Source organism: Talpa europaea (genome assembly GCF_964194135.1).
Source record: "Talpa europaea genome assembly, chromosome: 3".
In the NCBI taxonomy this organism is placed as follows: Eukaryota; Metazoa; Chordata; class Mammalia; order Eulipotyphla; family Talpidae; genus Talpa; species Talpa europaea.
In genome coordinates, this window is record NC_140069.1 from 148,044,909 (window position 1) to 148,058,166 (window position 13,258).

At 56.0% G+C, this 13,258-nt stretch overlaps 2 protein-coding genes and 1 pseudogene across 3 annotated transcripts; 1 reads left to right on the forward strand and 2 right to left on the reverse strand.

Annotated features, from left to right (window-relative positions):
- Positions 1-765: 765 nt before the first annotated feature.
- On the forward strand, positions 766-4,706 carry LOC311169013 (GTPase IMAP family member 5-like; the record flags this gene model as incomplete). The annotated part of the gene is made up of 3 exons (XM_084230713.1): positions 766-808; positions 2,568-3,319; positions 4,578-4,706. The coding sequence occupies 3 exons, from the start codon at positions 766-768 to the stop codon at positions 4,704-4,706; spliced, it is 924 nt and encodes a 307-aa protein (XP_084086839.1).
- A 1,377-nt stretch (positions 4,707-6,083) lies between these two features.
- Positions 6,084-8,708, reverse strand: LOC311169015 (GTPase IMAP family member 3-like; the record flags this gene model as incomplete). The annotated part of the gene is made up of 3 exons (XM_084230717.1): positions 6,084-6,841; positions 7,626-7,659; positions 8,631-8,708. 3 exons carry the CDS (start codon positions 8,706-8,708, stop codon positions 6,084-6,086), a joined length of 870 nt encoding a protein of 289 aa, XP_084086843.1.
- Positions 8,709-8,724: 16 nt separating this feature from the next.
- Positions 8,725-9,314, reverse strand: LOC311169016 (GTPase IMAP family member 7-like; annotated as a pseudogene). The gene has a single exon. The product of its transcript is annotated as a GTPase IMAP family member 7-like (transcript).
- Positions 9,315-13,258: the final 3,944 nt, after the last annotated feature.

Below are 13,258 nucleotides of genomic sequence, written 5' to 3' on the forward strand. Positions count from 1 at the left end.
CAACCCGGTTGTCAGATGGGAAAAGGGAACCCCCAGCACCCCCTGCTGCGGGAACCAGGCCAGGACACGCACCTCATCTTACCCTCTCACTTCTCATTTCCCTCCCCGCAGCCCGTCTTGGAGTGTCCGTGGCCCAGTGACCCTGGGGGAGGGGAGCAGGTCCTTGAGGTCCCATAGGACACATGTGGCCTCAGTATCTCCCACCCCATGAGCTACATGTTCCCTCATCCCCTCTGCCCCCTTCTCCCCAAATACACACTCATGGTGACAAGATGAGGGACTCAGCCTGAGGCCCACCCGAGTTCAGGGGAGTGGGTGGAAGAAATCCATCCCTTTCTTGGCCGAGCCTGTGGGGGAAAGTGTCACAGACTCACACTCACGGAACTAGAGCCGTGACCTGGATCCCAGAAAACACAGGGATGGCCCAGAGGAGTGGAGGAGACTCTTAGGGTGCTTGGCCACTGTCCCCCAGGGGAATGCGGTCTTTATTTCATGCTTTCTCAAGGGGAGAGGAGACCCTCCATGGATTTGATTAAAAACAGTTTCTGCTTTCTCGTAAGGAATGAGAAGAGGGGAGAGAGACGCTCCAGTCCAGGGTGTTACACAGCCTGTCCCAGGCTGCTGAGTTATTTACAGATGCTTGAAAATAAAATAGAAAATGGCCCAAGGAGATAGTTTCCCGATGATAACTATGCTCAGGTGTCTGAATGTGAGGTGTTCTCAGACCTTCTCGACTTTTCATTTCTTTTTTTATTCCAGAAGGGAATGGAAGGCCTTCAGAAGAGCAGCTACGGAACTATGGCTGAAGGTGAGAAAGCCCCAAAGCCCTGGAGACCTCCGGCCCTGGGGATGTGGGGGGCTCACTATCTCCCCACATGCCCCTGCCCCTCCCTTAAACACGGCAGCAGAAGCCAGTGGTTTTAACCTGAAGGCGAGAGAGGCAGCTGCCCTTTGTCCCCCGCCTGCCCTCCACCATCACACGCCCTGGGGGGTGGGGGGGCGCCCTGCATGGCCTGTGGGAAACTTGGAGATGAAACTTCTGGCCACAGGGCGGAGGATTTGGAACTGAATTGTGAGACAATGATTTCTGCTGCTTCTTCTGCTCTCAGCTGAAGAGAGGAAACCTCCCCCTCGGAGGTTTAGTTATCATTTTTGCTACAAAGCATCTGGGCTCCTGAAGGACAGGAAAACCACTGCAGCAGGAGGAATAAACCAGGGCCATGAGGAGCCTGAGGAAGTAAATTCATCGGGGCTCCCCAAACGCGGGAATCCTTGGGTTCTCACCCTCTTCAGCCCTTCAAGATGCTAGTTCTTGGTTCCATGGCTCCCTCTCCAGCACCACTTGTCTTACAATTTCCCGATTCCTGTCAGCCCAGTAGATGATCCTCCCAGCACGTGTCCTGGAATATCTTCTCCACCCACCCGAGGCCACTGCCAGGCTCTCCTTGACATCAACTCAGACCCTTCAGGTTTCCCCATTTCAACACCCAACTCCCCACCCAAAGGGCAGACACCCCAAACTGACCCTGGGTGGAGGTCACGAGGCCGCGACCTTGGAGACTTCCTTTCTCCCCAGGGTGAGCTGTGGGTGCTTCCACCCGAGCACACCAGGGGGTTTTCTCACTCGTGACTTCTAACTCACATTATTCAGCCTGAAGCTGGTAAGAACCATCCATGGAAGCCCTTTTCCTGCAGGCCTGGGGGCTGCTCTGGAGGATGGGCATGGGGCCCTCTCCTTGGAGTAGCAGGACTTACTCTGGGCTGTGGGTATGTTATAGGGCAGAGAGGGGTAGCCCAGACGCGGCAAATCTGCCTGCTCTAAATAGGTTCTGCCATCCTCCGCATCAACAGAATACATATGAGACTTCAATGGGAAGAAACTTTAATACAATTGGTGAACAAGACAGGAAAGGCAAAGAATCTTGTTTTTAAATGAAGCACCCAAAGTGACCCGTCCCCTCGTGGGTAAAAGTCCACCCAAGCAGGATTGGCCCAGAGCAAGGCCCCAAAGCCTGTCACAAGTCTAAGGCATCTTCCAGTGGGGATGCACAGAAAGGGATCAGAAACAACCAGACAAGTCTGGAGGGAAAACAGCAAAATCAAAATCAAGACGAAAACTGCCACTGGCACCTCCCCACGGGTCTCCCCCACATCTGTGTCACCCCGTCCACTACCAAAAGGCAAGTGCAGCTTCTTCACGTGTCTCTGCTCCATGTGCCTCCTCCAAGGCTCCTTCTGGCTCCATCCTGCTTCCTTCCTTCCTCAGTCTCCTCTGCAGCTTCTTCTCTCTCTGCTCAGTCCACCCTCCTTGGGGTGGCGCAGGAAACCTGGAACCTCCCCGTTTCCTGGGGACCACCCTGTTACTGGTACAGCCGGGGCTTGCCCTGGGGATCCCCTTCTGCCCAAGAGCCTCCTACGTTGCCTACAAAACTTGACACGTGTTCCAATAGGACTGTCCATCTGGGAAAGAGGCCCAGGGCGTCCATGAGGAGCTGTGACCAGAATCCTCAGAATTACTCAGTAGGGCACAGAAAGCTCCCTCTTTCTTTCACACACAGGCTGGGCAGGAGATGACAGGTCCACAGCTTCGTCCTCACTGAGGCTTGTGCTGGTGGGCAAGACGGGCTGCGGGAAAAGCGCCACCGGGAACAGCATCCTCCGCCGGCAGGTGTTCGAGTCTCGGCTGGGGGCCCAGGCCGTGACCAGGAAGTGCCAGAGGGAGGCGGGCACCTGGAACGGGAGGAGCCTCCTGGTGGTCGACACGCCCCCCATCTTTGAGGCAGAGGCCCGGACAAGGGAGATAGCCCAGGACGTCGGGGACTGCTACCTGCTGTCCGCCCCCGGGCCCCACGCGCTGCTGCTGGTGACCCAGCTGGGCCGCTTCACGGAGCAGGACACGCAGGCCGCGAGGAAGGTGAAGGAGGTCTTCGGGGCAGAAGCCATGAGACACGTGATCGTCCTGTTCACCCACAAGGAGGACCTGGGCGACGGGTCCCTGCACGATTACGTGGCCGATACAGACAACCAGAGCCTGCGGGCGCTGGTCCGGGAGTGCGGGAGGCGCTACTGTGGCTTCAACAACCGGGCCACGGGGGAGGAGCAGAGGGCGCAGCTGGGGGAGCTGATGGCCCTGGTGGAGCAGCTGGAGAGGGAGCTGCAGGGCGCCTACCTCAGAAACAGCCTCTTCTCGGAGGCTGAGCTGCTGCTGCTGCGGGGCAGGGGCGGTGCCTGCGGGCAGGAGCTCAGGGCCTTCCTGGCTAAGGTGCAGGCACAGGTGGAAAAGCAGAAGCAAGAGCTGACAGAGACCCAGAGCTCAGGGGTGATGAGGGGGTTCCTCAGAGTCCAGAGCTGGGTGATGTCTCACCCCAGAACTTCAGCCCTCCTTGGCGTGTGCTTGTTGGTTTCTGTTGCCCTTTTAATTTACTTTGGGGCTGGCAGCCACTAAGCACAGGGGACACGCTCTGCACGCACCTTCCCTTCAGAGCTGCCCATCTGCCCGTCGGGGCTTCCTTCCCTTCGTGAGGGCACTTTTAGCCCCCCGCCCCGGCAGGATCGCAGCCCTTTTCAGTAAATAAAGCCTAGAGGAAAAGCTGGCGTCTCTGGTTGTTGTTAAAAAGTCTGAGGGTGAACCCCAGGGACCTGGCCACAGCCCTGGAGCCAGGCTGCAGGAAGGGCGCAGGCAGAGGGGCTGAGGGGCCTAGGCAGGAGGGGAGGGGAGGGGAGGGGAGGGGAGGGGGGGAGGGGGGAAGGGGGCACAGGCACATGGCAGGTTCTGTGACCCCTGTCCATCGTTCTCCGTGGGCAGTAAAGCTGCTGTGTTACTCTCCAGAGCTGCAAGTGATTCACAGCCTGCGCAAGGGGCTCAGGTGTAACCTCCTCAAACCCTTGAAGAGTTCTCAGGCCAAGGACCACCTCCTCCATGCAGTCTTCCCAGACTGCCAAACGTAATTTGTCCATCCCTCCCGGCTCCACTTGGTCCTGCTCCACAGACACTAAGACAAGACCATGAGTGTCCAGCTCCCTGCTGGCCTCAGGAACATAAGGTAGATAACACAAGGTTCCTGCTTGGAAGAAGTCACTGGGGATGAAGGCATAGAAAAATGGGGTAAACATGATGTTGCTTGGAAGTGGGGTGTCAGCCAACAAGAGGTTATACTGGGCCCTTCAGAGGCTCCCTGGACAGGGTGGTGCTGGCCTCTCCTGGGAGTCACGTCAGGCTGAGGCAGGCCACAGCTCAGGAAGGGAGTGGGATCAGCCCATGGAGAGAGGGTGCAGGGAGAGATGGCACTGGCAGGGCCTGGGCTACCAGGGCCAAGGACTATGTCACAGGGCAAGGGTTGGTGTACTGGGAAGATTGCACGGGGTGGTTGGAAATACAAGGCAAGCCTGGTGACGGGGCGGGGAGTATTGGGGAGAAAGAATTCCATCTGGGGGGTCAGAACCAGGGCTGTGTGGATGGGAGCGGTGCAGGGAGGAGAGGGTGGGTCTGAGGCACAGAGGAGGTGGAGCGACAGCAGTCGGGGAGGCAGCCAGGTGTCATCCTGGGCATCTGGTGACTGTGCTCCCGTCACTCCCAGGGCCTGCGGAGGGAGAGCAGAAAGGTGAAGATTTCAGTCTGGATGTGTGGCCGTGAAGGCCTCTGGGGCATGTCCAGTCTGGGAGACAATCGCGGGGAGTCCCATCCTTCCTCCAGGAAAGGCCCTTGATGCGTGACCCAGGCCTGAGGAAGTGTGAGGGGCAGGGCTATAGGAGGGTGGCTCCCGCCAGGGTGCCGATGGTCATTCCCAGGCTCCCACGGGGAACAGAGCACCCACACTTTGCCCACAAGCAGCGCTGCCTGTGACCCAGAGGGCCCCCACCTTTGTGGACGTCCGAGGAGGGTGAGGTTGGAGCGTGACCTGGAGATAAGCGGCCGTGGAGAAGGGTTGGCCAGCCCTTTACTCAGGGGGAATGTACAAGGAAGAAATTCCTGAGGAGTGAGCACCTGAGCTGTGTGTCCTGGCTCCGGCCACGCCCTCCTTGCCCCGCCTCCTCCCCCCTCACCCATCCTCCCAAACAGTCCTGTCTGGGCATCTGTCACTTCATTCAGAGTCTGTGAGCAGTTACCTGACCAGGCCCCTGGTTCCACCTAAATCTAAGAACGAGAAATCTGGTCCCTTGTCCCCAGGCCAGGTCCTCCACCCTGACGCGTGTTCTCATATTTCAGAGGAAGCGTGAGAGGCTTAAGGATTTAAAAAAAAATATATATATATGGAGTCTGGCCTCCCTGGTGGCACAATGGTTGAGCGCTGTGTTGCGAAGCTGCCTGCAGCCTCTGCAGCGCCGGTTCCATCCCCGGCCACCGGGGAAGGTCCCACATGGCACGCAGACCTCTCCTGCCGCCACCGCTGCTCCCCTCAGCAGTGCATTTTGTCAGTCTGCCTGTTCTGTTCCCCATTCTGGCTCTGGTGAATTCTCTCACCCTCCTGCGCTTCTGACTATACGCAGTGCTTGTATAAATAAATAAATAAATCTTTAAAAAATCATTAAAAAAAAAGAAATATGGAGTCAAATGCTTTCAAATGTAGGTAAGAAAAAGACCAAAACTCAAATACCTTAATCAATAAGGGAATTTATTCTGAAATAATGGGAAATTCAGAGGTCAGTTGGGCTTCGGGAGCAGTGACTCGGGGGTTCAGGTCTGTGTCATCTCTGTTCTACTCTCAAGCACTGACTTCACCCCACCCTAGTGGCAAGATGCCGGCTGGCGCTCCAGACATCACCCTCAGATCCAAGAAGGATCTGAGACAGAGACTGTCTTTCTGAGGGTCTCGTTGGCCTAAAACGAGGCATCACGCCCATCCATGAACTCGTCGGAGCAAAGAAACTAAGGTTGGCGCCTGCAGGCCACCAGGCGGCCTGGGGCTGGGCTGTTGTCCTCTGCTGGGGCACAGGGCTCGGTGCCAGCCAGGCAGAGTCCAGGCCCCCCAGGAGTGTCCGAGGCAGAAGGGAGGGACCTGCAGGGACAGCAGCCTGTTCTCTGTGGACAGGACATTCATTCCAGAATCGGTGACTCGGAGGACCGTGAACCCACGGGGTGTTGTTCAGAACATGCTCTGATGTGCAGATGCCAGCTGGAGTGAAAGAGGGTGGAAGATGGGAGAGAAACAGGAACAGGTCAGCAGAGCAAACAAGAAAACACCCCCTTTTTCGCAGAGTGTCTGGTCCTTGGAGGGCCCAGAGCCCTTGAGGAAGGAGGCGCCCTGCAGCTCCCTCTCCAGCTGCGCCACCAGGGCCATCAGTTCCCCCAGCTGCGCCCTCTGCTCCTCCCCCGCGGCCCTGTTGTTGAAGCCGCAGTAGCGCCTCCCGCACTCCCAGGCCAGCGCCCGCAGGCTCTGGTTGTCCGTCTGGGCCACGTAATCGTGCAGGGACCCGTCGCCCAGGTCCTCCTTGTGGGTGAACAGGACAATTGCGTGTCTCATGGCTTCTGCCCCGAAGACCTCCTTCACCTTCCTCGCGGCCTGCGTGTCCTGCTCCGTGAAGCGGCCCAGCTGGGTCACCAGCAGCAGCTCGCGGGGCCAGGGGGCAGACAGCAGGTAGCAGTCCCCGACGTACTGGGCTATCTCCCTTGTCCGAGCCTCTGCCTCAAAGATGGGGGGTGTGTCGACCACCAGGAGTCTCCTCCTGTTCCAGGTCCCTGTCCCCTGCTGGTAGGTGCTGGTCACAGGCTGGGCCCCCAGCCAGGACTCGAACACCTGCTGGTGGAGGATGCTGTTCCCAGTGGCGCTTTTCCCGCAGCCCGTCTTGCCCACCAGCACGATCCTCAGCGGGGCCTGCCCTGGCCCTGAGCTCTCTCCTCCTCCTGGGGGGGCATGAAAGCGGGTTTGCCTCCCTCTGGATTCCTCAGCTGAAACCTGTCCCCAGCATGAGGGCCTCTGGGAGGAGGTTTGGTTTCCATGGGGTTGTGAGGGTGGAGCCCCCTTGATTAGGGGATAGTGTCCCTGTAAGTAGAGGAGTCCAGGGGCCTCTCTCCACCAGGTGAGGACACAGCCCCAGGAGTGGGTCCTCCCCAGACGCAAATCCGCCAGCACCTTGACCTTGGACCTCCCGGCCTCCAGACTGAGAGAGATTTGCTGCTTCCCACCCAGGCTGCGGGGTCAAGGAGGCCTCATGCCCTCCTGCCGTCACGGGGCTGCACCGAGAACCCCAACTGCCCCTCAACAAAAGCAAGAAGGGAAGTCAGGCAGGGCTGGGAGGACACATCACCCCATCTGGCAGAGCCCCTGGGCTCTTTCCTCCACGACTGCCGCCGCCCTTTCTAGAACCTTCTCTCTATTTTGTTCCCACCCAAAGTGATGCTCAGGGCCTCCCACAACCAGGAGTTGATTGGCCCCTACTTTCCACTCCTGTCGTTCCTGCCTGATCTCTGTCTTACAAAATGACAGGGTTTTACTAGAAAAATGTAACCTCACTACGGAGAACATCAGAGCAAATAGCCCACCACGTTACATTTCCTGGGGAGATGCATGTCCTGCGTTGCTGATAAGTTGAGTCACCCCAAGGAGGGGAGTTCGCTCCCCGATGCTCAGGTCCTGGCCCCCAAGTTCATAAAGAGCTCGCAAGACCCTTGCCTTGTCTGGAGGCACCTTCTCCGTCCTGAAGCCCTTCTTCCATGGTGCCCTAGAAGGGACATGCAGGGACGGCCCAGTGGAGTGGCTGGGCATGCCCCACAAATCCCCACATTTATAGAGGAAACAGGGGTGGGAAGAAACAGCCACTGAAGGTGGGACATGCAGGAGGGACACCAGACCAGGTCTGTGGGGACCCGGCCCCTCCCCACAGCCTGGGCTCCCGGGGGGTTCACACACAACCCAGCATGGATGCAGCCGCAAGGGCTACCTGTCGCCGTGAGTAGCTCACGGGGGGCACTGAAAATGCAGCGTCCACCCTGAACACCTAACCAGTGAGAGCACCGCTGCCTGCCAGCTCCAGGCCTCTGGGCTCCCGTCACTTTACGGTCAGTCCTGCCAGACTCACGGCTGCCTGCAAGCGTGCCCTTGCGTGCTGCAGACGGGCCCCTCCCTAAGCGTCTGCATGACGGGAGCACCTCACTTGTGCTGCAGATGGAAGGTCAGCCTGGATGGGCCAGTGAGTGGACCTTCTGTCCATGGAGGGTTCTCGGTGGTCCCGTGGGCTTGCTCACCACATGGTGGCCAGTCCAAGGGTGAGCACCCAAGGGAGCAGGGGGCAGTTTCCGGCTCCACCTGAGAAGTCCTGGGGCTGCGTCAGCCACCTGCTGTTCACCCACGTCAGGGAGGGACACAGACCCCTCTGCTCAACGGCGGGAGCAAGGTCAGGGTGCAGGGACAAGGAAGACAGGAGACACTGCCACGGCCTCACATGGGGACGCACATACCGCATTAGTGTCACCACAGACTGGGAAGGAAGCTGAGGCTGACATTACTCCCAAAACCCGTCCCATACTCCTGACAGTGTATCCTTGACCCAATTCACAAAATTCACAATGTCGTCAAGCACACGGCCCTTAGCTTCATCCCTTGCATTTTGCTCTGCTTTTCCCATTGCCTCTGCAGCGCTTCGATTTTCCTTTCCCTGTCTTCCCTTGGTTTATCAGCATCTTCCATTTCTACCTGTTTATTTTTTTCATGTAATTGCTCCATGTACTTTTGCTTCAACTTCTCCTCCTTTTCTTTGAGCTTTTTCTCCATGTCCTCGTAGATGTTGTTAGAGAAGCAGGCCCCTCCGTTGCTCTGCACCATCTTCACCCACCAGCTCCTGCACCTGAGCCTCCTCCTCAGCCTCCCCCGCCCTGTTGTTGAAGGCGCAGCAGCGGCCCCCACACTCCCTGACCATGCTTAGCGGCTCGGGTCCCTGTGCTATAAACTCACTCAGGCTATCGTCCCCCAAATCATCCTTGTGCGTGAACAAGAAGATCTTGTGCTTCATGGCGGATTCCCCGAAGACGTTCTTGATCAACTTGATAGTTTTCTGCTCTTCCTCTGTGCAGCGGCCCAGCTGCATCACCATGACGACGGTGTGGGGCCCAGGGGCCGAGGCCAGGACGCACTGGCTGATCTCCAAGCAGGTGGTGTCCAGGGTCTCCTTGGTGTCAAAGAGCCCCGGGGTGTCGACAAGTAGAGGGCTCCTCCCCAGCCATACCTGGGATTCTGCCTGGCACGTCTTGGTAACAGCGTGGGTGCAATTTTAGATTCAAAAACATTCTTCCCCAGGAGAGTGGTCGCTGTGGCACTTTTCCCACTTCCGGTTGTCCCCACGAGCACGATCCTCAGAGTGTTGTCCTCACTGTCAGCCATGGACACGGGGTTGGACCTAGAGGGAAATGTGAGGAAAGAGAATCACTGTAAGCAATGGCTCATCCTGACTAAGTGGGGGTTTATCCTAAGAACCGAGGGGTGAGGTGGGGCTGGGGGAGCTCAAGGGAGAAACATGGTTCATCTAAGAAATCTCAATAAGAAATGGAAGAAAAGGGCCTCCCCTGGTGGCGCAGCAGTTGAGCGCTGGGTTGCGAGGCTGCCCACAGCCTCTGCAGCGCCGGTTCGATCCCCGGCCACCGGGGAGGGTCCCACCAAAAAAACAAAAGAAATGGAAGAAAAACGAAAGCCTGGAGAACTAGCCCAGCCTCTCCTCCTCTCGTGCCCTCCGGACACACCCGCACTGCAGGCTCCTGGGGCCGCTGCTTCACCCCTTCCTCTCACTCTCTCATTTCCACCCACGCCCTCCTTGCTCTGCGGGAAAGCAGCGTCTGCAGCGCCCGACGTCACTGTCTTCTCCTTCGGTGTCACGCGCGTTCTGATCCGGAACAGGCTCAGGTGTCCTCGTGACACCCGATCTGAGGACGCTGGTGGGAGCAGCTCGCGTTCCGTGCAGGGGAGACAGCGTCCTCACCCCAAAGCAGGCGCTTCGGGCACTCAGGGTGTGGACTCGAGGGGGAGCGGGTGCTGCCGCGGGGCTGTGGGCAGCTGGGCCGCGGGGCTCAGCCGAGGGAGTAACCCCTTGGGGTGGGATGTGAGCACTGCCTGGGGTCTGTGCTTGCTCTGTGTACACGGTGAGCGCCGCTCATTTTCTCAGGTTACCCAGATAAAGAGAAATTTGATGTCATTATTTAAAAATACTCCAATATTTACGAGAGCATGACGGAGTTACTTGTGACCTAGTGTGGGTCTGCTAATCCTAGGTGGCCTGTTCGGTCGCCATTTTGTTCCGTACGGTTCTGAATCCTAAGCAAGGTCAGAAGGGCCTGGTCAGTTAGGTCCAGGAGCCCCGCAAGGTGCCCTTCAGATCCATCAAGAGCACAAAGCTGGATCACGCTGGGAAGGGTGTGCTTCACGAGTATGACCGGGAACACCGGGGTCGATGTATAACAAGGGACCCCAGAAGCTGATCAGTGGAACGCCTTGTTGATAAGAATAAAACCAGGGTGGGGGGATTAGGGTGTGATCTCCATGACAACACCGAGTCATCAAGCAGATGAGAAGCACCTGGAGGGCAGACTCACAACCCCTGATCTTCTATATTCTGCCCCTTTCCTGACTCTCCTTCCCCTTCATCTCCTTCCTCTTTCCTTTTGCTCCGCCCCTTACACCGATGCTGTGAATCAATAAAAAGGCCAGGATCTTGCTCTTCAGCAGCATCCCGCATCATGTAGCCTGCTCCCCGACTCCCGTGTCTTTATCAGTGTGGTGTTGCCCGACAGAGCAATCTATCCTGACAAAGTGTTTGAAGTGAGCTTTGGCATCTGACTCCAAGTACTAGAAGCTGTTCCTACGCTGGGTGGTAACATAGACCAAATCATAGTCTTTATGAATTTCATGTGTGTGTTACAGCTCAATGCCGTGACCGTCATGGGCCCTGGAGAGGCATCAGATAGAGAGTGACCCTGATGGTGAAGACTCCACAGTTGAGGAGCTGGAAGATCTGGTGGCCAGTCTGTGCCTGAGGCCAGGAGCAGGTGTTGCTGGGAGGGTCATCTCAGGCACTTGGTGCAGAAGGTTGTCCAGGCTTCACCTTTGGGGAAGGTGTGGCAGTGAGCACTGAGATGGGTCCAGGTGTGGGGGAGGACCACGCCATGCACAGCCTTCCTGCATACAAGCACTGGGTACAGTCAGAAGCACGGGAGGGTGAGAGAATTCACCAGAGCCAGAGCGGGGAGCAGAGCAGGCAGAAGGACCGAAGGACACTGCTGAGGGGAGCAGCGGGCGGCAGGAGAGGTCTGCGCGCCATGCGGGACCCTCCTCCGGGGGCCGGGGAACAGTACCGCTGCGCCACCGGGGATGCCCCTGGAATTCACTTTCAATCAACCATTTTGTTCCATTTGGGCCTTGAGCTGATTGCATGAGACCCACCCACGTGGAGGAAGGCAAATTTCTGTGCATCTCCTCCACTGCTGGTGCTTCTCTCAGTGGGAAACATCCTCACAGACACATCCAGAAGGTTTGACCAACATCCGGGCACCCCATCAAATTGACACACACATTAGCCATCCTGGTGGTGGTGCAGGACCTTGAGCTCTCACAGGGTTACTCCTACCACCTGCGGTGTCTGTGACTTATCACGGTCTGAAACGCAGGGGACACTTCTTGCTCATGGAGCCAAATGTCTGTGCTGTACTTAGAATGTCAAGTGTTCTTCCTTTTATAAAAAAATTAGTGGTTACTCTAGAGTTTGCAATACACATTTACAAATAATTCATGCCAATTTCAAATGATGTTCTACTGCCTCACGGATCAGTCAGGTGCTTTATAACAGAGTATTCCCAGCTCCTGCCTCCCGTCTGCCGTAACGCTGCTGTCATTCACTTCAGTTACCCATGTGCTGGCATCGTGTGATGCGAAGCTCCTTTCATCGCTGTGAACAAAACATCACCTAGTAGGCCAGGTCAGAATAAGGAACATGAAAGGTTTCCTACACAAATGCTCTTACTTTCCTTATGTAGAGCTGATTCCTGACCTGTGTTACTTTCCTTCCTCCTAAAGAACTTCTGTTTGTTGTGGGGCCGGTTTGCTGGTGATAGAATCCCTGACTCTTGTTTGCGTGAGAAAGTCTTTACGATTCACTCCTGAAGGCTGTTTTTGATAGAGTCTAGTTGGTGGTTTCCTACTTTCAGCACATTCAATATTTTACTCCTCTCTATGCCCCTTGCACGGCTTCTGACGAGCAGTCTGCTCCTGTTCTTACCCTCTCTCCTCCGTAAGTAAAGTGTTTGATCTTTCTGGCTCTTTCCAAAATTTTCTCTTTGTCTTTGTCTTTCTGCAGCTTAAATACTCTACGCCAAGTGTGGATGTTTTGGTATTTATCCCAGTTTCTCTTAGATCACGGCATCTGTGGCTTGGGGGGTGTCATTAACTTCGTCTGCCATTGTTCCTGAAGATGGATTTATTATGTTTTATTCTCTCTTTCTCTCTTTCTTGTATTCCAGTTATGCTCCTTTGGAAATTGTCACACAATTCTTGAATATTCTGTTCTATCTTTTCTATTATTTTATCATTTCAATTTGGGGAATTTGTATTATCTTCAAGCTCATTAATTCTTTCCACGGTTGTGTCCACTTGTCAGTGAACTCCAGAAGGTCATTTCTCATTTCTCTATGGCACTTTTGATTTTTAGAATTTCCTTTTGAGACTGTCATGCTGTTTCCCTATCTCTGTTTACATTTTTTTTTTTTAAATAGAGGCATTTTTTATTTATTTATTTATTTGTTTTGTTTATACATGCACTGGGTACAGTCAGAAGTGCGGGAGGGTGAGAGAATTCACCAGAGCCAGAGCGGGGAGCAGAGCAGGCAGAAGGACCAAAGTACACTGCTGAGGGGAGCAGCGGGTGGCAGGAGAGGTCTGCGGGCCATGCGGGACCCTCCTCCGGTGGCCGGGGAGCAGCCGGGGATCGAACCGGCGCGGCAGAGGCCGCAGGCAGCTTCGCAACCCAGCGCTCAACCGCTGAGCCACCGGGGAGGCCCTCTCTGTTTACATTTTCATCTGTTTTTGCATGTTAGATACCCTTTCAGGCAAACCCTTTAACATTTCAACCACTCATTTTATTTATTTATTTTATTTAAAAAATTATTTACTTATGCGTACAATAACTGGGGTACAGGCCAGAGGTGTGGGGGTGTGAGAGGATTCCCCAGAGACAGAGTGGGGAGAAGAACAGGCAGATAGACTGAAATCCACTGCTGAGGGGAACAGCAGGAGACAGGAGAGGTCTGCTGCGCCATGTGGGCCCCTCCCTGGCCAGGCATCCA